The sequence below is a fragment of the Saccopteryx leptura genome, chromosome 11 (genome assembly GCF_036850995.1).
Source record: "Saccopteryx leptura isolate mSacLep1 chromosome 11, mSacLep1_pri_phased_curated, whole genome shotgun sequence".
NCBI classification, from domain to species: Eukaryota; Metazoa; Chordata; class Mammalia; order Chiroptera; family Emballonuridae; genus Saccopteryx; species Saccopteryx leptura.
Window position 1 is genome coordinate 36079692 of NC_089513.1, and position 17967 is coordinate 36097658.

The window sequence follows — 17967 nt, forward strand, 5'->3', positions numbered from 1 at the left end:
TCCAATCCCCTCCTCCCAGGAGAGTGACCGGGACTCGGGGCCACCGGCGGGGCTCGGCCATAGGGCAGATCTCACTCTCTGCTGCGGAGACCGGCGGTGTCCAGCGAACTGGCCTGACTTGCCGAGGCCGTGAAAGGCCCAGAGCTTTGTGAATGTGCGTGGGGCCCAGAGCTCAGGTGGTGCGAAGAAAGACGAATCACATGGGACCCGTGGCCTCACTGCATACGTGGTGCGTGGGGTCCCCCCTCAGGGAGTGGAGGATTCGGGAGCGGGATTGCAGGTGGCTATCTCCGCAAAGGCGTCTCACCTCTTCCCAAGGCCCCCGATTGCTTCCAACAGTTTTGCAGTTTATCTGGCCAAGGGAGAAACAGTTATTAAAATAATCACAGATGATTTAAAGGGGCAGTTCTTTGACCCTTAACTAGAGTCAATAAGGAGAAAATTCTAGAGGTGTTAAGGAGAAACGTACACTATTCTATATGATCTACAAAATTTCTACACACAGCAATAACTACAGGTCAGAACCCTCATTTCAATAGTTCCTAGCTGTGTGACCTGGACAACCTTTCTGTGCATCTGTTTCCAATCTGACAAATTGGATTAATAGTGCCCAACGCATAAGGTTATTCTAAAGATTAAATCAGAAAATCTATGCGAAGCATTCTGCAATGTCTAGCACATAAGGGTGCAATAAATGGTAGTTGTTACAAGATACTTACAAATGTTAACTTTAAACTCTTCTTGAAAAAAAAACCATACTAGTATAGGGGACAGGAACCTATCGCTCGCAAGCCAGATGTGGCTTTTTTGATGGCTGCATCTGGCTCACAGACAAATCTTTAATAAAAAAAATAATAACGTTAAAAATATAAAACATTCTCATGTATTACAATCCATTCATTTTCTACCGCCCATGTTCATGGTTGTCGGTGGCTGGAGCCAATCACAGCTGTCCTCCGGGACAACACCAAATCTTTATTGGATAATGTGTAAGGTGCACAGGTCGTTGTATGGCTCTCACAGAATTACATTTTAAAATATGTGGCGTTCATGGCTCTCTTAGCCAAAAAGATTCCCTACCGCTGCACTAGTATCAGTACCAGATTAGGAAATTTCTAAGAAAGGTTGACTGTTGATGTTAGAGTAATGGGAGACCCTATAAAAGTATAAAGGGTTGATTTGGTACTGGAAAATTTGGCCAAAATAGCACAGTTCCTTCTGTGGTCATACTGCCCTCATTTCCTCTCCTCCAGCATCTCCTACCCTTCTCCCCTATTTTGCCAGTTTGCCAAATGTAGTACTGTTGCCATCTCCTGTTGAGTTCCTTTCTTCTCTGGTCATCAAGGACCAGTCCCTCTCCGAGCTGAGAGAACCACATCCTCCTCTATTTGTTTAGGGCTTAACTGCTGAGTGGTTCTCATACTGTTATTTAAGTGTTGAGGACTGAGTATCTAGAAAGAGTGTCTGCTTAGTTTACTGTTCTGTTTCTAGTGCCTAGAACAGTGCTGGGTTCCAACAGTACAGATGAATAAGGAGGGAAGTATGTCTTCTAGTTTCACTCGTTCCTCTTGAGCCAGACTTGGTGGGTGGTAGCACATCTTGGTGATAATTCTCACTCTCTATCATGCTGGGAAAACTCCTAATTAAATAGGGCATGCTGTTTTCAAAACACTTTCACAAATCATCCCAAGAAACTATATATAAGTCCTATCTGAAATTAGTGATCTTGCAATTGAAACTTATAGGCAAGTATTTATGCCTCATTATCAAGAATATGGTTTCCATTTAGTAATGAGGATAATTATAGCTTCCAGAATGACAGAAGTTAATGCAAATTTTATTTTCTGTTGGGTTATTCAACCTGCCCCAGAGGCTGTCAAAGTCAGTTTCAGGATAGTGTTTCTTCTTTAAGACATTTATTCCAAGGTTTTGAGAGAAGATGTCAATATATGTACTATCCAATGCCATAGTGTGTCATTCTTGAATGAGTTCCTCTTTAAAAATTCTGAAACTTGGCCCTGGCCGGTTGGCTCAGCCGTAGAGCGTCGGCCTGGCGTGCAGGGGAGCTGGGTTCGATTCCCGGCCAGGGCACATAGGAGAAGCGCCCATTTGCTTCTCCACCCCCCACCCCCTCCTTCCTCTCTGTCTCTCTCTTCCCCTCCCGCAGCCAAGGCTCTATTGGAGCAAAGATGGCCTGGGCGCTGGGGATGGCTCCTTGGCCTCTGCCCCAGGCGCTAGAGTGGTTCTGGTCGCGGCAGAGCAACGCCCGGGAGGGGCAGAGCATTGCCCCCTGGTGGGCAGAGCATCGCCCCCTGGTGGGCAGAGCGTCGCCCCTAGTGGGCGTGCCGGGTGGATCCCGGTCGGGCGCATGCGGGAGTCTGTCTGACTGTCTCTCCCCGTTTCCAGCTTCAGAAAAATACAAAAAAAAAAAAAAATCTGAAACTTATGTCTCAGTGAGTTGAAGAGACCTGTTGAAAGTCAAATGATACACAGCTAATTCTCTGGCTCCTGACTTCTCCTTTCTGTTGGGATGAGGGTAAATATATTTCATAAATCTTTGTGCACAAATACAAATGTTACTATTACCAACAAAGCATTAATAATCACTTTAAAGTGAAGTATTAACAAGATGTGAAAGATTTAACTTACAGGTTTTCCCTCTAAATTACATGAACATTATGGTAAATGTACTTTCCTTAAGAAGTGCACTTTTCATCCATGAGCTCAAAATATACTTTGTGCAAATAACTGGCTTTAACATTTTGATATATCCAAAATATCTACCTGAGTTATATTTCTCAGAATACTTGGCTGAATTCATACATACATACATACGGATAAAAATAAGCTTCAAACGATTAGCTTATTGGTATCATCCTTTAATATTATCTCAAACGCAGAAATTTTATAAATGTTTCATAAAGACCAACCAACATTAATGTGGCTCTTTTTACTATCATGCCCTATTACTTCCAACACATTCCATCATTTAAGATCACTTTATAAATCGACAGTTCTTGGCTAATAGGTTGATGGATGGCTGATATTTAATTCCATTGAAAATCCCAATGAGTCTATCTATCACAATAAATGTCAAAGAGTTGGGAACAAAATCTGGTTGCTATCCTGTGAAATACCTTAGAAGCAAATGATAGAAATGTATGGCTTTTAAAATTATAAAAAAAAGTTATTGTGAGGCTTTGATTAATGAAGCATATGTTGTACAGAAAAAAATATGAAACATCTCTAGGTGATGTGTGAAGGGCAATAAAAGGAGGAATCTGTTCTTTAGTTCAACTTCACTCAGGTATTGCTTCATTTATTCAACATTTAGTTTGTTCCTGTTCAACAGATATTTAGTTTGCATTTTGGGGGGATGCAAAGATAAATGTCTCTTCATCCAAAGAAACAAAAATAGATCTTTATGAAATAGATCTTAGATTATAAAATAATGTAACTATAACTGCTTATAAACTATTATAAGTGCAGTGGTAGAAATATATGCAAGGTAAATTGCAAACATAGAGAAGGGAGTCCTTAACTCACACTTTGAACCAAGAGATTAGAGAAGGCTTTATTTTCCTTTTTTTTTTTTTGGTGGAGGAAATGGGTAGTGTGGTGAGCTGGTTCTTAAAGGAAGAATAATTGTGAAGGAGACATTGAACCTGCCAGGACAGAATAACTCAAAGCATAGATGCTGTTGGTGAAGAGTCAGGGGTTTCAGATTTATCCATGAAAAAAGGATTATTTTTATTCCATTAACACACAAAGGGAAGTCATAAATAAAAGATTGTGTGTGTGTGTGTGTGTGTGTGAAAATTGAATTTGAGATATTAAAGCAATAACCAATTAGAAAAGTCTTGTAAGTAGTTTGAAATGAGAAGAACATAATTGCAGGTTGATCTAGGAGGCAGAAATAGTTACCTCATTTTCTATTTTTCTGGCTGTTCTTTCTCAATTCATTTCTTATTCCCTGCCACCTGTTAAATGCTTATGCTTTTTTTTTTTTTTTTGTATTTTTCTGAAGCTGGAAACGGGGAGGCAGTCAGACAGACTCCCGCATGCGCCTGACCGGGATCCACCTGGCATGCCCACCAGGGGGCGATGCTCTGCCCATCCGGGGCGTCGCTCTGTTGCGACCAGAGCCATTCTAGTGCCTGGGGCAGAGGCCAAGGAGCCATCCCCAGCACCCGGGCCATCTTTTGCTCCAATGGAGCCTTGGCTGCGGGAGGGGAAGAGAGAGACAGAGAGGAAGGAGAGGGGAAGGGGTGGAGAAGCAGATGGGTGCTTCTCCTGTGTGCCCTGGCCGGGAATCAAACCTGGGACTTCCACATGCCAGGCCGACGCTCTACCACTGAGCCAACCGGCCAGGGCTGCTTATGCCTTTTCTTCTTACTTGGTATTAAGCATGAATATGTAGCCACTCCCATTGTGCAAATCTATTACACCTTCCTTTCCCATGCTTCAAACATGGGGTATTACCACTTGAATATTTCATAAGCCATAATATCAAATGACCATTATAATTTCATAGGGATATCAAATTCAGCATACTGACAAAAAAGATTTCCCCACCCCCACATCTCTGCACCTCAATCTTCCTGTTTCCTCGTATGCCTGTCAGTTTGGCCACCCAAGCCAGGGAACTGAGTGTCATCCTCAATTCTCCTTTTCCTGTACTCTTCCCTATCCAATTACTTACCTTTTCCTCCATTCCTTTCCATCTGTGGCTCTGCTCAAAATGACTCATTCACCTTCCTAGTAGTAATCACACTGTGGCTTCTAGTTATCTCATCTATGTCTGCTGTCCCACCCCTCCCTCCTTCTCAAGACTGTTACTATCTTGAAAGCAGAGGTCATAACATATTCACAGTGAACTCAGCCCCTTGTATCCAGCACATATTAGATGATCAATAAAAATTTGTTCAAACAAATCCATATACTAGAAAGAATTAAGTATAACTAAAAAGTAGTATTGTAGGGAAAGTTGTTTGGAGTATCCACTGTGGATAAGTTAATAGTGGATCTGGTCAGAAAATGCTGGTCTGGGATTGTGTATGTGTATACATGCATACATGCATGCACACGTGTTGGTTTGTATATGTGTGTTTTCTCCAACCACAATGCAGCCAACAGCAGGAGAAGAATAGCAGATGGTGGGTGTGAGGGTGTGAGTCAGGGTAATAGAGTCACCTGGCTGATGGTTAAGAGGTGTAACTAAGTGTCTTGGACATTCATGGAGTTGAATAGGGCAAAGCTGGAGCTGTTCAGGGGCCAGTTGAGAAGACAGTGTGTTATATCAGGTGTGAAGAAATGGGAGAGGATTTTTCTTCTCTTTAATTAGGGAAGGAGCCATGTTCCTTCTCCACAGAAACCGAGGTGAGTAACATCACAGACAGTAGGAGTCAGGATGTTGAGATTCTTTCTCATGGATATCCAGCTAGAGGGACCCAGTCCCCTCCACCTTGGTTAGTGAGAGAGGAGCATTGTCTGACTTGGGGTGGGGGTTGGCTTCTAATAATAACAGGATGGGAAAAACTTTGTTACCTTTCTGGGCTAGAATTTACAGAGTAATAATGAAAGCCCAGCAGACTGCAAGCCCAAGCCCTAAGGTCTAGTGCAGAGAAGCCAGCACACCCTTAATGAGCAGTCACCACACTTAATGAACAGCCCTGAGAGCAGAGCCCCAGATACCGACAACCTGGAAGAGTGAGGGAGCCCATACAGGGACTCACGGTCTAACTGAGCCATCCCCACAAGCATCCTGTGAGTCAGTGTATGAGAACTGGCTGCTTGGATGCACAGTCTCTGGGCCAAAACGGTGTAAGGAAATTGTTCATTTGTTCACGGAACAGAGGAGAATTAGGAGAAGATACTATAGTTGCGAAATAGGATTTGGCTCAGCAAAGAAAACAAAACTGTCTATTCTTGGAGCTAAATATAGTGCTGAACCTGTCTTAAAAGATTTTTTTCAAAAGAAATCACTTTAGTTTTAAAAGGTGATAAGACTGTAGTAATGCTGGGTTGAGGTGTCTATGAGGCAGCAATCAATGGTCCAGGAAACCTCAGCAAAGCCTTGGTGTCCCATCAGAATTCCTCTCCCTCTTCCTGACTCATGTCTAAAATACTTCCGCCGCAGGCTCCTGTGTTGCATGCATATTACTGGAAGGGTGGCAGGTTATCAGTCATTTACATGACAACCTGAGACTACAGGTCAACCAGGCATGCTCCACCTCATAGTCTTTGTACTCTGTTTCTTTTCCCTAGAAGGTTCTGTTCCAGATGTGGAAAAAGTTTACTCCCTCGCTCTTAACACCCCCCCCCCCTCAATATTACCTTACTACTGAGGCCTTCTCTATTTTAAAATTGTAATTGCTACCACCCTCAGAGCTCCCCATTACCCTTATCTGCTTCATTTTTTTCTTCTGGAAACATCACAATCTAAAAGACCATGTATTTACTTATCCACTATCTGTTGCCATTCACTAGAATGTAATCTTCCTGAGGGCTGAGGTTGTTCTCTGTGAACTGCTCTGTATCCAGTTCCTAAAATAGTGCTGACCCATTGAAAGTTTCAGTAGGTATTATTTGAATGCATGCATGAATGAATAAATGAATACAGTTTATAAGGTTACTATTTTGGAGGATAGATTGTGTGTGTGTGTGTGTGTGTGTGTGTGTGTGCGCGCGCGCTGAGGGTAAAGGGAGAAAGAGCAAGAGGATATTGTATTCCCAGAAGGATGTGAGTACATGTCACCACACTGAGGTGGGGTGTTTGGGGAGGCCTGGCTCGCTGTGGATAACAACCTCCCACCTCACCATGTTGTCCAGGACCAGCTTTGCTAGGACTGCCCGAGTAGCATAAAGTGGGAGGAGTTCACAGGCCAATGAAGAACATTCCTGTGTCCCTCCTCTTCCTTAAGGCATTCCTTACAGGGAGAACAAAGTGCGAAACCACACATAATATGGAAAATCCCTTTTCCTGCTGGAGTTGAACAAAGTAAGCATTCATTAGGAGTGTGACACTGGGGAATGCCAGTTTTGTCTACCCAGCTCCATTTTCTGGGAAAAAAAATTTAGAGTCAACCTCTGGCTTTGGTTTCCCTCTAGGATTTGTTTATGGGAACTCTTGGAAAGATCAGGGAAAGAGCAGTGGCTGGGAAAGGCGGTGGGGTGTGTTCCATGCTAACAGCAGCCCTGGACCGGAATTCAGAGCCTGCATGGCAGGGCGTGTGGTTTACAGCAAGCCCTGGAGTATTTACTCAGTGTCACACAGAAATCATAACGTGGGTCCGGTGTGACTAATGGCTTTAGGCAGATACACAGAAAACCTCTCAGAGCACAGAAAAGAGTGCTGGTTTCTTGGCAGTTACTCATTTGCATGTAGACAAGTGACATTCGTAGGTATAGAATAGAAGCCACGCAATAGCTCTGGAGAGCGAGCGTGGAAGGACAATACTGGCTTTAAAGATCTTTTCCCAATGATCCAGGATAATGATGGTAGCAGAGAGAAGCAGAATCTCAAAGGCAAATAACTTCCATTGTAAGGTAAAAATATAGATTCAGAGATATTAAATTACTCATTTTTATTTCTTTTCAAAATTAATCATGTTGGTGGTGATTTTTTATTTTAGTACCATACCAGTCGATGTAGTAATGTGTTAATAATCAATTTGTGAATTATTTTCTGGTTAAAGTGATTAGAGCACATATCTAGTTATTCAGTAAGAAAGGTATTTACTCACACTTTGACATCCCCTTCAGGGTGGAGACAGAGGGGGCTGGGCTCTAGCCCGGCAGGTGAATAGAGCCTCAGTGTGAACTTGTCTACTGGAAGGAAGGACTTGGTGAATGTCACCTGCCAAAGGTGTCCTGCACAAAAAAATATCAGGAATCACCACTTTGGAGGACACACTTGCAAGAGCCATAGTGACCAAAAGTTATAATATAATTCTTCTTGAACCCCAAATTAGATACTACGAATGGCAAATTATTTCTGTGTAGTAACTTTAGTTTTCTATCAAAAGTAACTGAAAATCTTTTAACATAATAAATAATAATTTAATTAACTTGGTTACATCTGTACATACTCAGGGAATTGGAGACCTGAAGCAATTTTCAGATAATAAAAAGAGCATTTCAGGAAAAGGTGTGTTTTGTTTGAATTGTAATTTTTAAATTTTTGCAGTGAGCCTACTTTGAGTTTCATGACCGCATCTAGGTCCCACTTAAAATAGAGATTTTTCTTAGAAATATATTCAAGCATTAAGTACACCAGTTAAGCAGAACTTTGACACAAAGAAGGTTGTGGGGGAAGAAAAATAGTTTTCCTTCTACCCTGCCAAGTTGGAAAATTGTTTTTCTTCCTCCCTAATACAATGGGAAAAAGCACTCTGGATAATTTAGTTTCAGTGATCACAGTGACCCTTACCAGCTTGTCTGAGGACAGTTGTGTTTAACGATTCTACTTAAATAATTATATTCATTAAGAACATTATTAGATGCCCTGAAAGCAGATCTCTTATTTTCCCAGGCAATTGTCTGTTAATTCACTGTAACTTTTCCTAGGTAGACCTGAGTAACATCATACTTTTGGAGAGAGTCACACGCATTTCATGCAGAATCAGCTACTGTAAAGGTAAGTCAGTCACCAATGACTTACTGTGACTAATTCTCCTATAGGTATGAGCAAGGAAGAGAGTGGATCATTGTACTTCTTTCTTAAGTTTAGGATTAGAACATTTATCTTAAGTAATCAGTAAATTTGATGACAACTCAACAGGTTAAGCAGAGCAGTATTACCAGGAAGACAGTGTTGAACAAAGTAAAATCCATGTGAAAGCTCATGTGAAGAATCGCTTTATGGTTCATAAAAGTGCCCTTGTGTTTCCATTGTTTGGTACTGTGGGGAATCAGTCTAAATCTCAGAATTTTCAATAATTAGAATCTTAAGTGCACAGAGTATGATTTATTCTTTGTGCCTTGGATTTATACTGTAGAAGTATGAATAAGCCATCTGAAACAAACCAAAAAAAACATAGAGGAAGATTGTGGCTTCTTGGCTTTCAGGAATGACAAGATGATGGAAGTTCTAGAGAATATTTTCTTTTATTTCATCGAAACTAGATACATTAGGTCATTTGGTCAGAATGGGAGACCTGAGTCCCAGGTGTGCTCCGTGGTCCTGCATAGACAGACACTAAACATGTGATCTGAGGGACACAGGAAAGTGTCTGTGCACAAAGCACTCCACCCCCCGACCTATGACTTAACAATAATAAAATTTCACTTGTTTTCTGAGTTAAACAGATATTTTAAGTATTAGTGATATTTGCTCCCAGGAGGAGTAACAAAGAGTTTTGTGAGATTTATACTTCACCGTGAATTAATTTCTCAAACTATTTAAATGTTTATTAGCTAGTTATGGTCAGATTTCTAGAGGAAACCGGAGGTAATGATTATGAAAACATTAAGCGTTATCATGTTCTAGAAATAAGGGGAAAATACATGGAAAGGTAAAGACAAACTTTACTTCCTTTCATTTTATGTTGGCTTATCTAGCTTTTATGAATAAAACTCTTTTCACTTGGCCAGAAGCTTGGCACCACATATCATTAGAAACTGAACATAAAGCATGGTAACTCTTTTTGTGCGGTAATTGCTATTCTAGTGGCATTACCTACTATGTCCTACTGGAGGTTGGATCAATAGCATCATTTGTTTCATGCTAATTTTCACCCCACAATGCCACCTGGATGCCCTAATCAACTTGGTAGAAATAACATCATTAGAACTCTTAGGGAAAAAAGTCTCCCGTTCTGGCCTTTTCCGAAGAAGCTCAACTGAAAATTGCAGTAACTAGTGATTCACATGATTTGGGCCATTCATCTCTGTTTGCTTGTGTATTTTGAGGAATTTGCAGTGCAGAATAGACCAGACAGAACAAGCCTGTGGCTAAGGTAAAAGGTTAGTGAAAAGGGAATACTACAGTCATGGTTTCAAGTTGCAGAAAGAGAATTAGCCCAGTCGATTCCTACCTCTGCCTTTGATCAACACTTGTTTTTCAGCACCTGTAAAACAAGATCTTGAATCAGGTAATGTAGATGTTTTGAGTTTTTATGGTTTTCGTTTTTTATGTCAGCACTTTTAATTTTTTTAAATTTATAATTGATTTTAGAGAGAGAGAGAGGAAGGAAGAGAGAGTGAGTGAGAGAGAGAGAGAGGGAAACATCAGTTTGTTGTGTCATGTATTTAATGCATTCATTGGGTGATTCTTGTATATGCCTGGACCAGGACTCCAACGTGCAACCTTGGCGTTTGGAACAACACTTAAACCAGTTAAGCTACTTGGCCAGGGCTGTCAGTATTCTTATTGAGTTCATTTTGAATATTTAAACTGTAAGTTACAACGGTGCAAAGAGGTTAAGTAAGTTGCCCCAAAACACACAGCTGGGAAGTGGTGGAGCTGCGATTTGAACTCAAGTAGTTTGTCTCCAAAGCCTGAACTCTTAACCATTAACTTAAAATGCAGAATTAAAGAAAACAAACCAAACAATAAACATTTCAAGTTTATCTTCTGTTACTCATTAAAATATGGATGAGTTTTTGATTGACTAATAGATGGAATGAGGTTTTAAAATAGTCTCTTAGGTCTTCCTGTAGTATACATTTCACAAAGAAAACTTTAGCAGGTTTTCTTTCCCTGACAACTGATTGTTTCCTATCAAAATAGTCAACATCTCCTGACTTTTTCTTTTTTTTTTTTTTTTTTTCATTTTTTTTTTTTTCTGAAGCTGGAAACGGGGAGAGACAGTCAGACAGACTCCCGCATGCGCCCGACCGGGATCCACCCGGCTCGCCCACCATGGGGCGACGCTCTGCCCACCAGGGGGCGATGCTCTGCCCATCCTGGGCGTCGCCATATTGCGACCAGAGCCACTCTAGCACCTGGGGCAGAGGCCACAGAGCCATCCCCAGCGCCCGGGCCATCTTTGCTCCCATGGAGCCTTGGCTGCGGGAGGGGAAGAGAGAGACAGAGAGGAAAGTGCGGCGGAGGGGTGGAGAAGCAAATGGGCGCTTCTCCTGTGTGCCCTGGCCGGGAATCGAACCCGGGTCCTCCGCACGCTAGGCCGACGCTCTACCGCTGAGCCAACCGGCCAGGGCCCTGACTTTTTCTTTCAGTGGAGACATCCTGTTTTGCCCAGAGTTGGTAAGTAGGTTAGCAGTAGCAAGCACTGGCTGGTCCAAGAGGCCCTAAGAGAGTGATTTTTTGATAGAGGAGAAGGTCTTCCATCATCTTGGCTGCATATGCCTCTGTTGCTGGCTTGCATCTTTAAAAGAATATTCAAAGACCAGCACAAAAAAGGACAGTTCCTGGGTCCAAGAAAATAAATATAAGAAGAATGGCTAGTTAGAAAATCAACTTAATAGTTCAACTATTAGCAGCCATAAAATATCTTCTGAGAAAAAAACCCATAGCAATTTATAATAGCTGAGAGGCAGCAAGAAGATGCAGAAAAATATCACCAGAACTTAGACTAAGGGTTTATTACACATTAATTTTTTGACATACAAAATGATATACATAATTAATGCATACAACCTGATGAGTTTGAAGATAGTATATACCTATGATATCATTGCCACAATTTATGCCATAAACCCATTCATCACCTCCCAAAGTTTCATTGTACCATCTATTGTTATTTTATTTTTGTGATAAGAACACGTAATGTAAGATTTACCTTCTTAACAAAATTTTAAGTATACAATACAATATCGATAACTATGGGCTCTATACTGTACAGTAGATCTCTAGGACTTACTCATTGTGTATAACCAAACTTTGTAACTTTGTACCCTCTGACTAATACTTCCATTTCCTATTACTCACACACATATATATTTTTTTAACTAAGCAAAAGTTGTGGTAGTCAGCCCTCGATGAGAATAAGTAAAAGTTTGGCCAAATAACACCTCCTCATTATGCTTTACCTAAACAAAGGTGAAAAATCTAAGTGATTCTTCTCTTGAATAATAAATGTAACGAGCAGAGTCTTGCATGTGTGTCTGGTCCATGGTTTGATAATGGAAAGACACTGCTTCAGCGAAGCCCCGCTACATGGCTACCTGAGGCAAGTACCTGTGCCTGTGTGTTTGTGTGTGTTTTACCTCCCGGTTAGGAACATGTCAATCTTGTTATCAGTGCTAGTCAGCTGGACGTGGGAACACATGACTGAAGTTAATCTCACATTTTGGGTGTAGATACTCATTTTTGGCTTAGTAAAAATGTCTCCTTGCAGGAGTGAAAACCATGTCATTATGCCATTTAAATAAATATAGGGTTATCTGATTCTGTACTGCTTTATAATTAAGAAAACCTTTTGCAATCTTTTCTTGATTATGAAACAATATAAATCCTTCCTGTGCCATCTGAGAAAAGGAGGACATACAATTCCTTCAATATCAATGTTTTGCTTATATTATCATAGTTTGATGTTCAGTGCTTTCACACGAAATTTACTGCTTGCTAATGTAATAATGAAAATTTCAGCACACAGAAAACATCAGAGGTGTTCTGAGGCATAAAATCAAAATACAGTGGTTCCATGTACTTCAAAAAAAGGAAGAATTAAGATGGCTTTAAAAAGTAAAATAGTTGTAGTTATTAGAATGTGTTGTTTTCCAAAAATCATGGAAACACTAGGATGAATGGACCCATTTAAAGTTTTTATTTTTAAAAATAAAGTTAAACAAAAACCAAGCTCATAGACACAGAGAACAAGTTGGTAGTTGCCAGAGGCTGGGGGTAGTTAGTGGGAAAATGGGTGAAGGTGATCAAAAGGTACTCACTTCTAGTTATAAAATAAATAAGCTCTGGGATATAATGCACAGCATGGTCATTGTAGTTTATAATACTGTGTTGCATATTTGAAAGTTGCTAAGAATAGATCTTAAAAGTCCTCATCATATAAAAAGAAACAGTTTTTTTGTAACTATGTAGGGTGATGGATGTCAGCTAGACTTACAGTGGTGATCATTTTACTATATATACAAATACAACATTTTAAAATGGTTGTTTTTATATCTAGACACGTCATAAAACTTCTTCTCAAAAGTGCACTGTTGAAGTAATTATAAAGAATTTACCAAAAAAGGGATTTCATGACTTCTACATAGCTTGTTTTTATTATTAAATGTGGAAAAGAACTGGTCATTGTGCCCTGAAAATAACCTCACTTATACTTCAAAAATAGCAGCAAATCATGTATTGGCATTCTTTTTATCAATCTCTCTGCCTCTCCTCTTTATCTCTCTATTTCTCTCAATGTTAAATACATAGAGAAATATATAGAACTCTTTGTTCTCTCTCATAATATGCATATACACACGAGGCAGGCAACGGTAGGTTTGCAGTGTTCACATGGGAAAATAATTCAATAATTAATAAATAATGCAAGAATAAACTGTTTTGCATATTCACAACTGTAAACCTACTTTTGCTTAATGCATGTATATAATACTGCTTCTTTAATATTTAGAATTATATTTAGATTTCTAATCTTTTTAAATTTTTAAAAATAATTTTATTTTTTTTAAATTCTTTTCAAATTTTCATGTCCTGCTCAAGTCTTAGTGTTAAAAACAGATTATTCTGAGGGTAAAACTTATCAGTAGGGCTGAATAATTAGATAAACCTTTACATTTGTGTGACATTATTGTATGACCTGAGAAAGTTACTTTGCTTTTCCTGAGTCTGTTTTCATGACTATAGTCTTAGAGTTACTTTCAGAATTGAACTAGATTATGTAACTCTCATAATGTAGGTGGCCCTTAGCCATGTCTCACTTCTTCCTAATCTGGGAACTGCATTTATCTTCTCTTGTTGTTGTAGAGCGTCATGCTCTGGTGTTTTAACTACATTTGTGTTGTGTTTAAATATTTTGGTTTGTATTTATAAAAATAAAGTCAATGTATAAATGAAAAAAAAAAAGATAAAGGCACCAACCTATAATGGCCAGTGTCTTGATGTCTTGTCATAAAGAATCTCAGTGCAGTTTGATTCAAGTAAAAGCAGAAGGAATCTCAGTATTTTTCATGGAAAATGTGTCATTTCTGTCACCTGGAATTTAAATGATTCTTTGTCTTGCTTTTTGATCAGTTTTTCCCCCTTACATAAAACAATCTTAGACTGATTCAGAATTACTCTTTGAATACCCCACAAAGGAGTTGAGAAAATGCTGAATTGCCAAGAACAAGAAGGAAAGACCCTGAACTTTTTCTTTTTTTTATGTGATTCTTAATTGTTAGTTGCTTTGAAGCAGCTGGTTGAATGCATTTCTTTTACCCTCTTGATTTTTGAAAGTTAAGGTTTTTATTCCTTAAATTTTGTAAGAATAGGAGACACTGGTGATATTTTTGGAATTTCCCTCCATGGCTCTCCTCCTTCCTGAAACTTGCAACGGCCAAGTTAAGCCATCCATTTTTTTCACTCACCGTCTGCTCTAATCCACTCTCTGCTTCCCATACCCAGGTCCAAGGCTGCATTTCAGAATGAGGAAGGTCAGTCAGAAGCAAGATCCAAAGTTCTGAAGGAACTTATTTTGTAGCATCTCTTTAAAAAGAAGACACAAAAATAACAGGCATTTACTGGGGAGCAAACCACCACGATGGCTGTCGCCAGAGCTATGGTAATATCTTTTTTTATCATGTTAGGCTTGATTCTTACCTTCTTTTATTCTAACTTTTCTCTCTGAGTCATCATAGACTGTCAAAACTTTTTCCTGAAAGATGATTCTAATTACCAAACAAATAAATGAGTCAAAGCAGCCAGTTAGTAAAAGTTAGCTCTGACCTCATCCAGCACCATCTAGATTCACCCAAAGAAGAGATTCGAGTCTCCAGGCATTTCCTTCTTGCCTGGGAGAATGCAGAATAGGTATTGGCTAGAAAAAAAATGTAATATACTGATAAAAACATTTATGTAAGTTATTTTATTGTATTTTTAAATAGCTATTAATTTTAGAGATAATTATAGATAGTAGTTTAGCTTTTAGTGAGTGATCAAGGAAGAACTCATAAATTTGTTGCCAAACAGTTTTATTATAACAATGTTATACTGTTCAAGTTTTAATATATACCATTTAAAATTGATGATACATCAAGTAAAAAGACAGTAAAATTTTTTTTTTTACTTAAAACAATTCTTATTTTTGATGGAAAATACAGACCCATTTTTGCTTTGAATTTAGTGTTACATGGTAAATCAATCTTAGGTCCTCCTAGATGAGACTGATCTATTTTTGTTTCAAAACACATTTAATTTCAATCATTCGTTATATAACCTTTACTACTATGGCATGGTTTCCTCTGCAGTCTGTCAATGCAGCAAAATTCCCATTTCCTAATAATTTGGGTTTTAATAGGCAAAGTTAAAATACTTTGAGGATCCTCAGTTCACTTTTGAACTTGGAATAAGGGTTATTATGACTATTTATATAACTCTATATGCAAACAGAGGCACAGACCAGTTGTCTGTGTGCTAGATCCCAGAGGAAGCTTATTTTGAGAAGCGAGAGAAGAGGTGCCCAGTGATAATAGCAAGGAGACTTCCTTAGGGTGTGGCAGGCTGCTCCATAGGGTCCAGTTCCCCTCACTTCCAAGTGCGTCTACTGCAGCAGCAGCCTTGTCTTGGAGGAACAGGCTCCCTGAGCTTCTCAGGCTAGTCCTAGCACATGCCTTCCTGGCAGTAATGACATCTGGGAGAGGGGAGAATGCCAGGTGTAAGGACATGTAGGGGGCTTCTTTCCCTCAACATATCCTCAAGACAGCACTCTGGGTTAAAACACAAATACTTTATTACTTTGCATTCCACTAGGGAAAACAAATATCTGTTTGGAATATGGCAAAAAAAATGATAAAAGAGATTTTATATGCAATTAGAGAAAATGGAGCTGGACAATGACCTTGTAAAGACTCAGCTCTCTATGGGTTAAACACTGAAGATCTGGAGTGACCAGAATGGATTTGAAGAGCTGCACTGCCATCGTGGTAACATGAATAAAATAATATATCCTAAAGCTTCACTAACCTAACATCATCACACTCAAGAATTAAATTGCTATAGCTGCTTAATTTAAAAGAAGGGAGGCTTTAAAAAAATTAGAGGTTTTTAGTAATCCCCTTTCCTACCTTATTTGGCTTAAAAAGCTGCTTATAATACATATTCACAAATTTTATCTTGTGTTATTCTAGTCGGAGGCCCCTACCTTATGAGAAAAGCCACATTTTGTATTCCCGCAAAGTCTGTAGACATTGTTAACATAAAAAACATCAAGGTATGTCATACGTAAGTTACATCTTAGTGACATTTAAAAAGTAAGGAGGATTTTTAACTATTAACACAGGATTTGTTACAGAGAAGTGTGCAGGAAGGAGTTGAGTGTAAAACATTTTTATGGACAGATCATTTCAAGATGATTAAAGAGACCCAAAATATTATTTACACCATACTAAACTTTCCTAAATGTTATACGATAAAATTGTTTTATTGTTAGAGGCATACAGATGTAGTAAGTTTAATGCATAAGCCAATAGCCCTTAGCTTGAGCAAAAGATGAATTTAGGGTCTCCCAACACCAAGAGGATGAAACAAATTCAACTTCGACTAGTATCCCCTTACCCCCAGCAGCTCAAAATGTTTTAGCAAACATTTTAGGACCCTTACATCATTATTAATGATATAAAATAAGGTGAGAGAGACAAGAACTGGGGCTCTTGACTCCAAGGGCTTAATCTACTAAAAGTACCTTGCATTTTAAAGGATAGACAACTTTATTTGGCACTGCAAAAGTAGAAGTTTAAAAACCGTTAAGAAAATTTTCTTCTGAATATGTTAAGATTTTTCAAAAAACATTAAAATTTACTACCACTTGAATACTATTTGCCAATTAAGAGTGGCAACATATTCACTTTGGAGGTCTGAACTAGAAAATTTCAACTGTAATTCTGATCACACTATGAGAGCTGCAAGTAAGTGCCAAATTAGAGCGATACTGTGAGACTTGCTATGCTACGATGGGTAATTTGTTCCAGCTATCTTTATGCGGCCAGTACGTTATTCCAGTTCATTCTGGTCATATCAGACGGGGACAAGGATCTTCTGTATAGATCATATTACGTGACCCTCGTAGCTCAGTCGTACCAAGTAGGTTGCCAGTACCACTGGAAACGGGACAAATCACTCTTTCTGTCACTATGACATTTTGCGCGAGCAGTGGATCAAAGGCTGCAGTGCAAGGTTGCAGGAAGGAACCGGAAGTGGAGTAAGTCTCCGTCACCACATAGCTACCCTGCTGCAAAGGGTCAGGGATGGAGATGGCTGGCTGGAGGACAGAGCCCGAAGCGGACAAAGCGCAAGCTCCTTGACTGCCTGATAAAGTCTGGCACCTGAAATGTTCTGACTGCGGGATTTCTACCGAGTGGCCACACGATCCAATCCCAGCACCGCTGTTTTGGGTGGGTGGCTGAGATTGTTTGGCATTGTCATCAAGCCCGAGGCTTATCTCTGCAAGTTGTTTAAATTTTGGGCCCAGTGAGTCCAAGAAACTCTCATCCAGCTCATCAGCAATAAAACTGCAACAACCCAAGGAGCCCACAGGGGAGCTCGGCAGCCCCTCGTTGTCATAGATCAGCAAGCAGTCGTTTGCTTCCTGGCCATCGTCTTCCTCTGCACAGGCGATTGCTTTCTAAAGGTGGAAAAACGTAGGAAAATGAATTTCATAAAAGACTGTTGAAGACTATAATACCATTCATAGAGCTAGAGGCTTGATCATAAGTGCGTAATTAGGTAATCAGTAGTCTCAAGGACATACTCTTTGTACCAACAATCTCCTTACAGAAATCACCTGGTGTTTGGAGAGTGGTGTAGCTGATATTATATCACAGTTGAGCAGGGCCTAGAAGACT

The 17967-nt window shown here is 39.7% G+C and overlaps 1 protein-coding gene and 1 long non-coding RNA gene across 3 annotated transcripts in view; one reads left to right on the forward strand and one right to left on the reverse strand.

Moving 5' to 3' along the window:
• Positions 1-98: 98 nt before the first annotated feature.
• LOC136383250 (uncharacterized) lies at positions 99-14864 on the forward strand. Its single transcript, XR_010747381.1, has 3 exons — positions 99-229; positions 8573-8638; positions 14534-14864. It is a non-coding gene; the product is annotated as an uncharacterized lncRNA (long non-coding RNA).
• Positions 14865-15082: 218 nt separating this feature from the next.
• Positions 15083-17967, reverse strand: part of DSG3 (desmoglein 3) — a 31101-nt gene continuing 28216 nt past the window's right edge. For both annotated transcript variants that reach the window (XM_066352901.1, XM_066352900.1), the window contains exon 16: positions 15083-17747. In XM_066352901.1, coding sequence (XP_066208998.1) covers positions 17136-17747 — 612 coding nt within the window. In that variant the 3' untranslated portion in view covers positions 15083-17135. The remainder of the gene's footprint in view (positions 17748-17967) is intronic.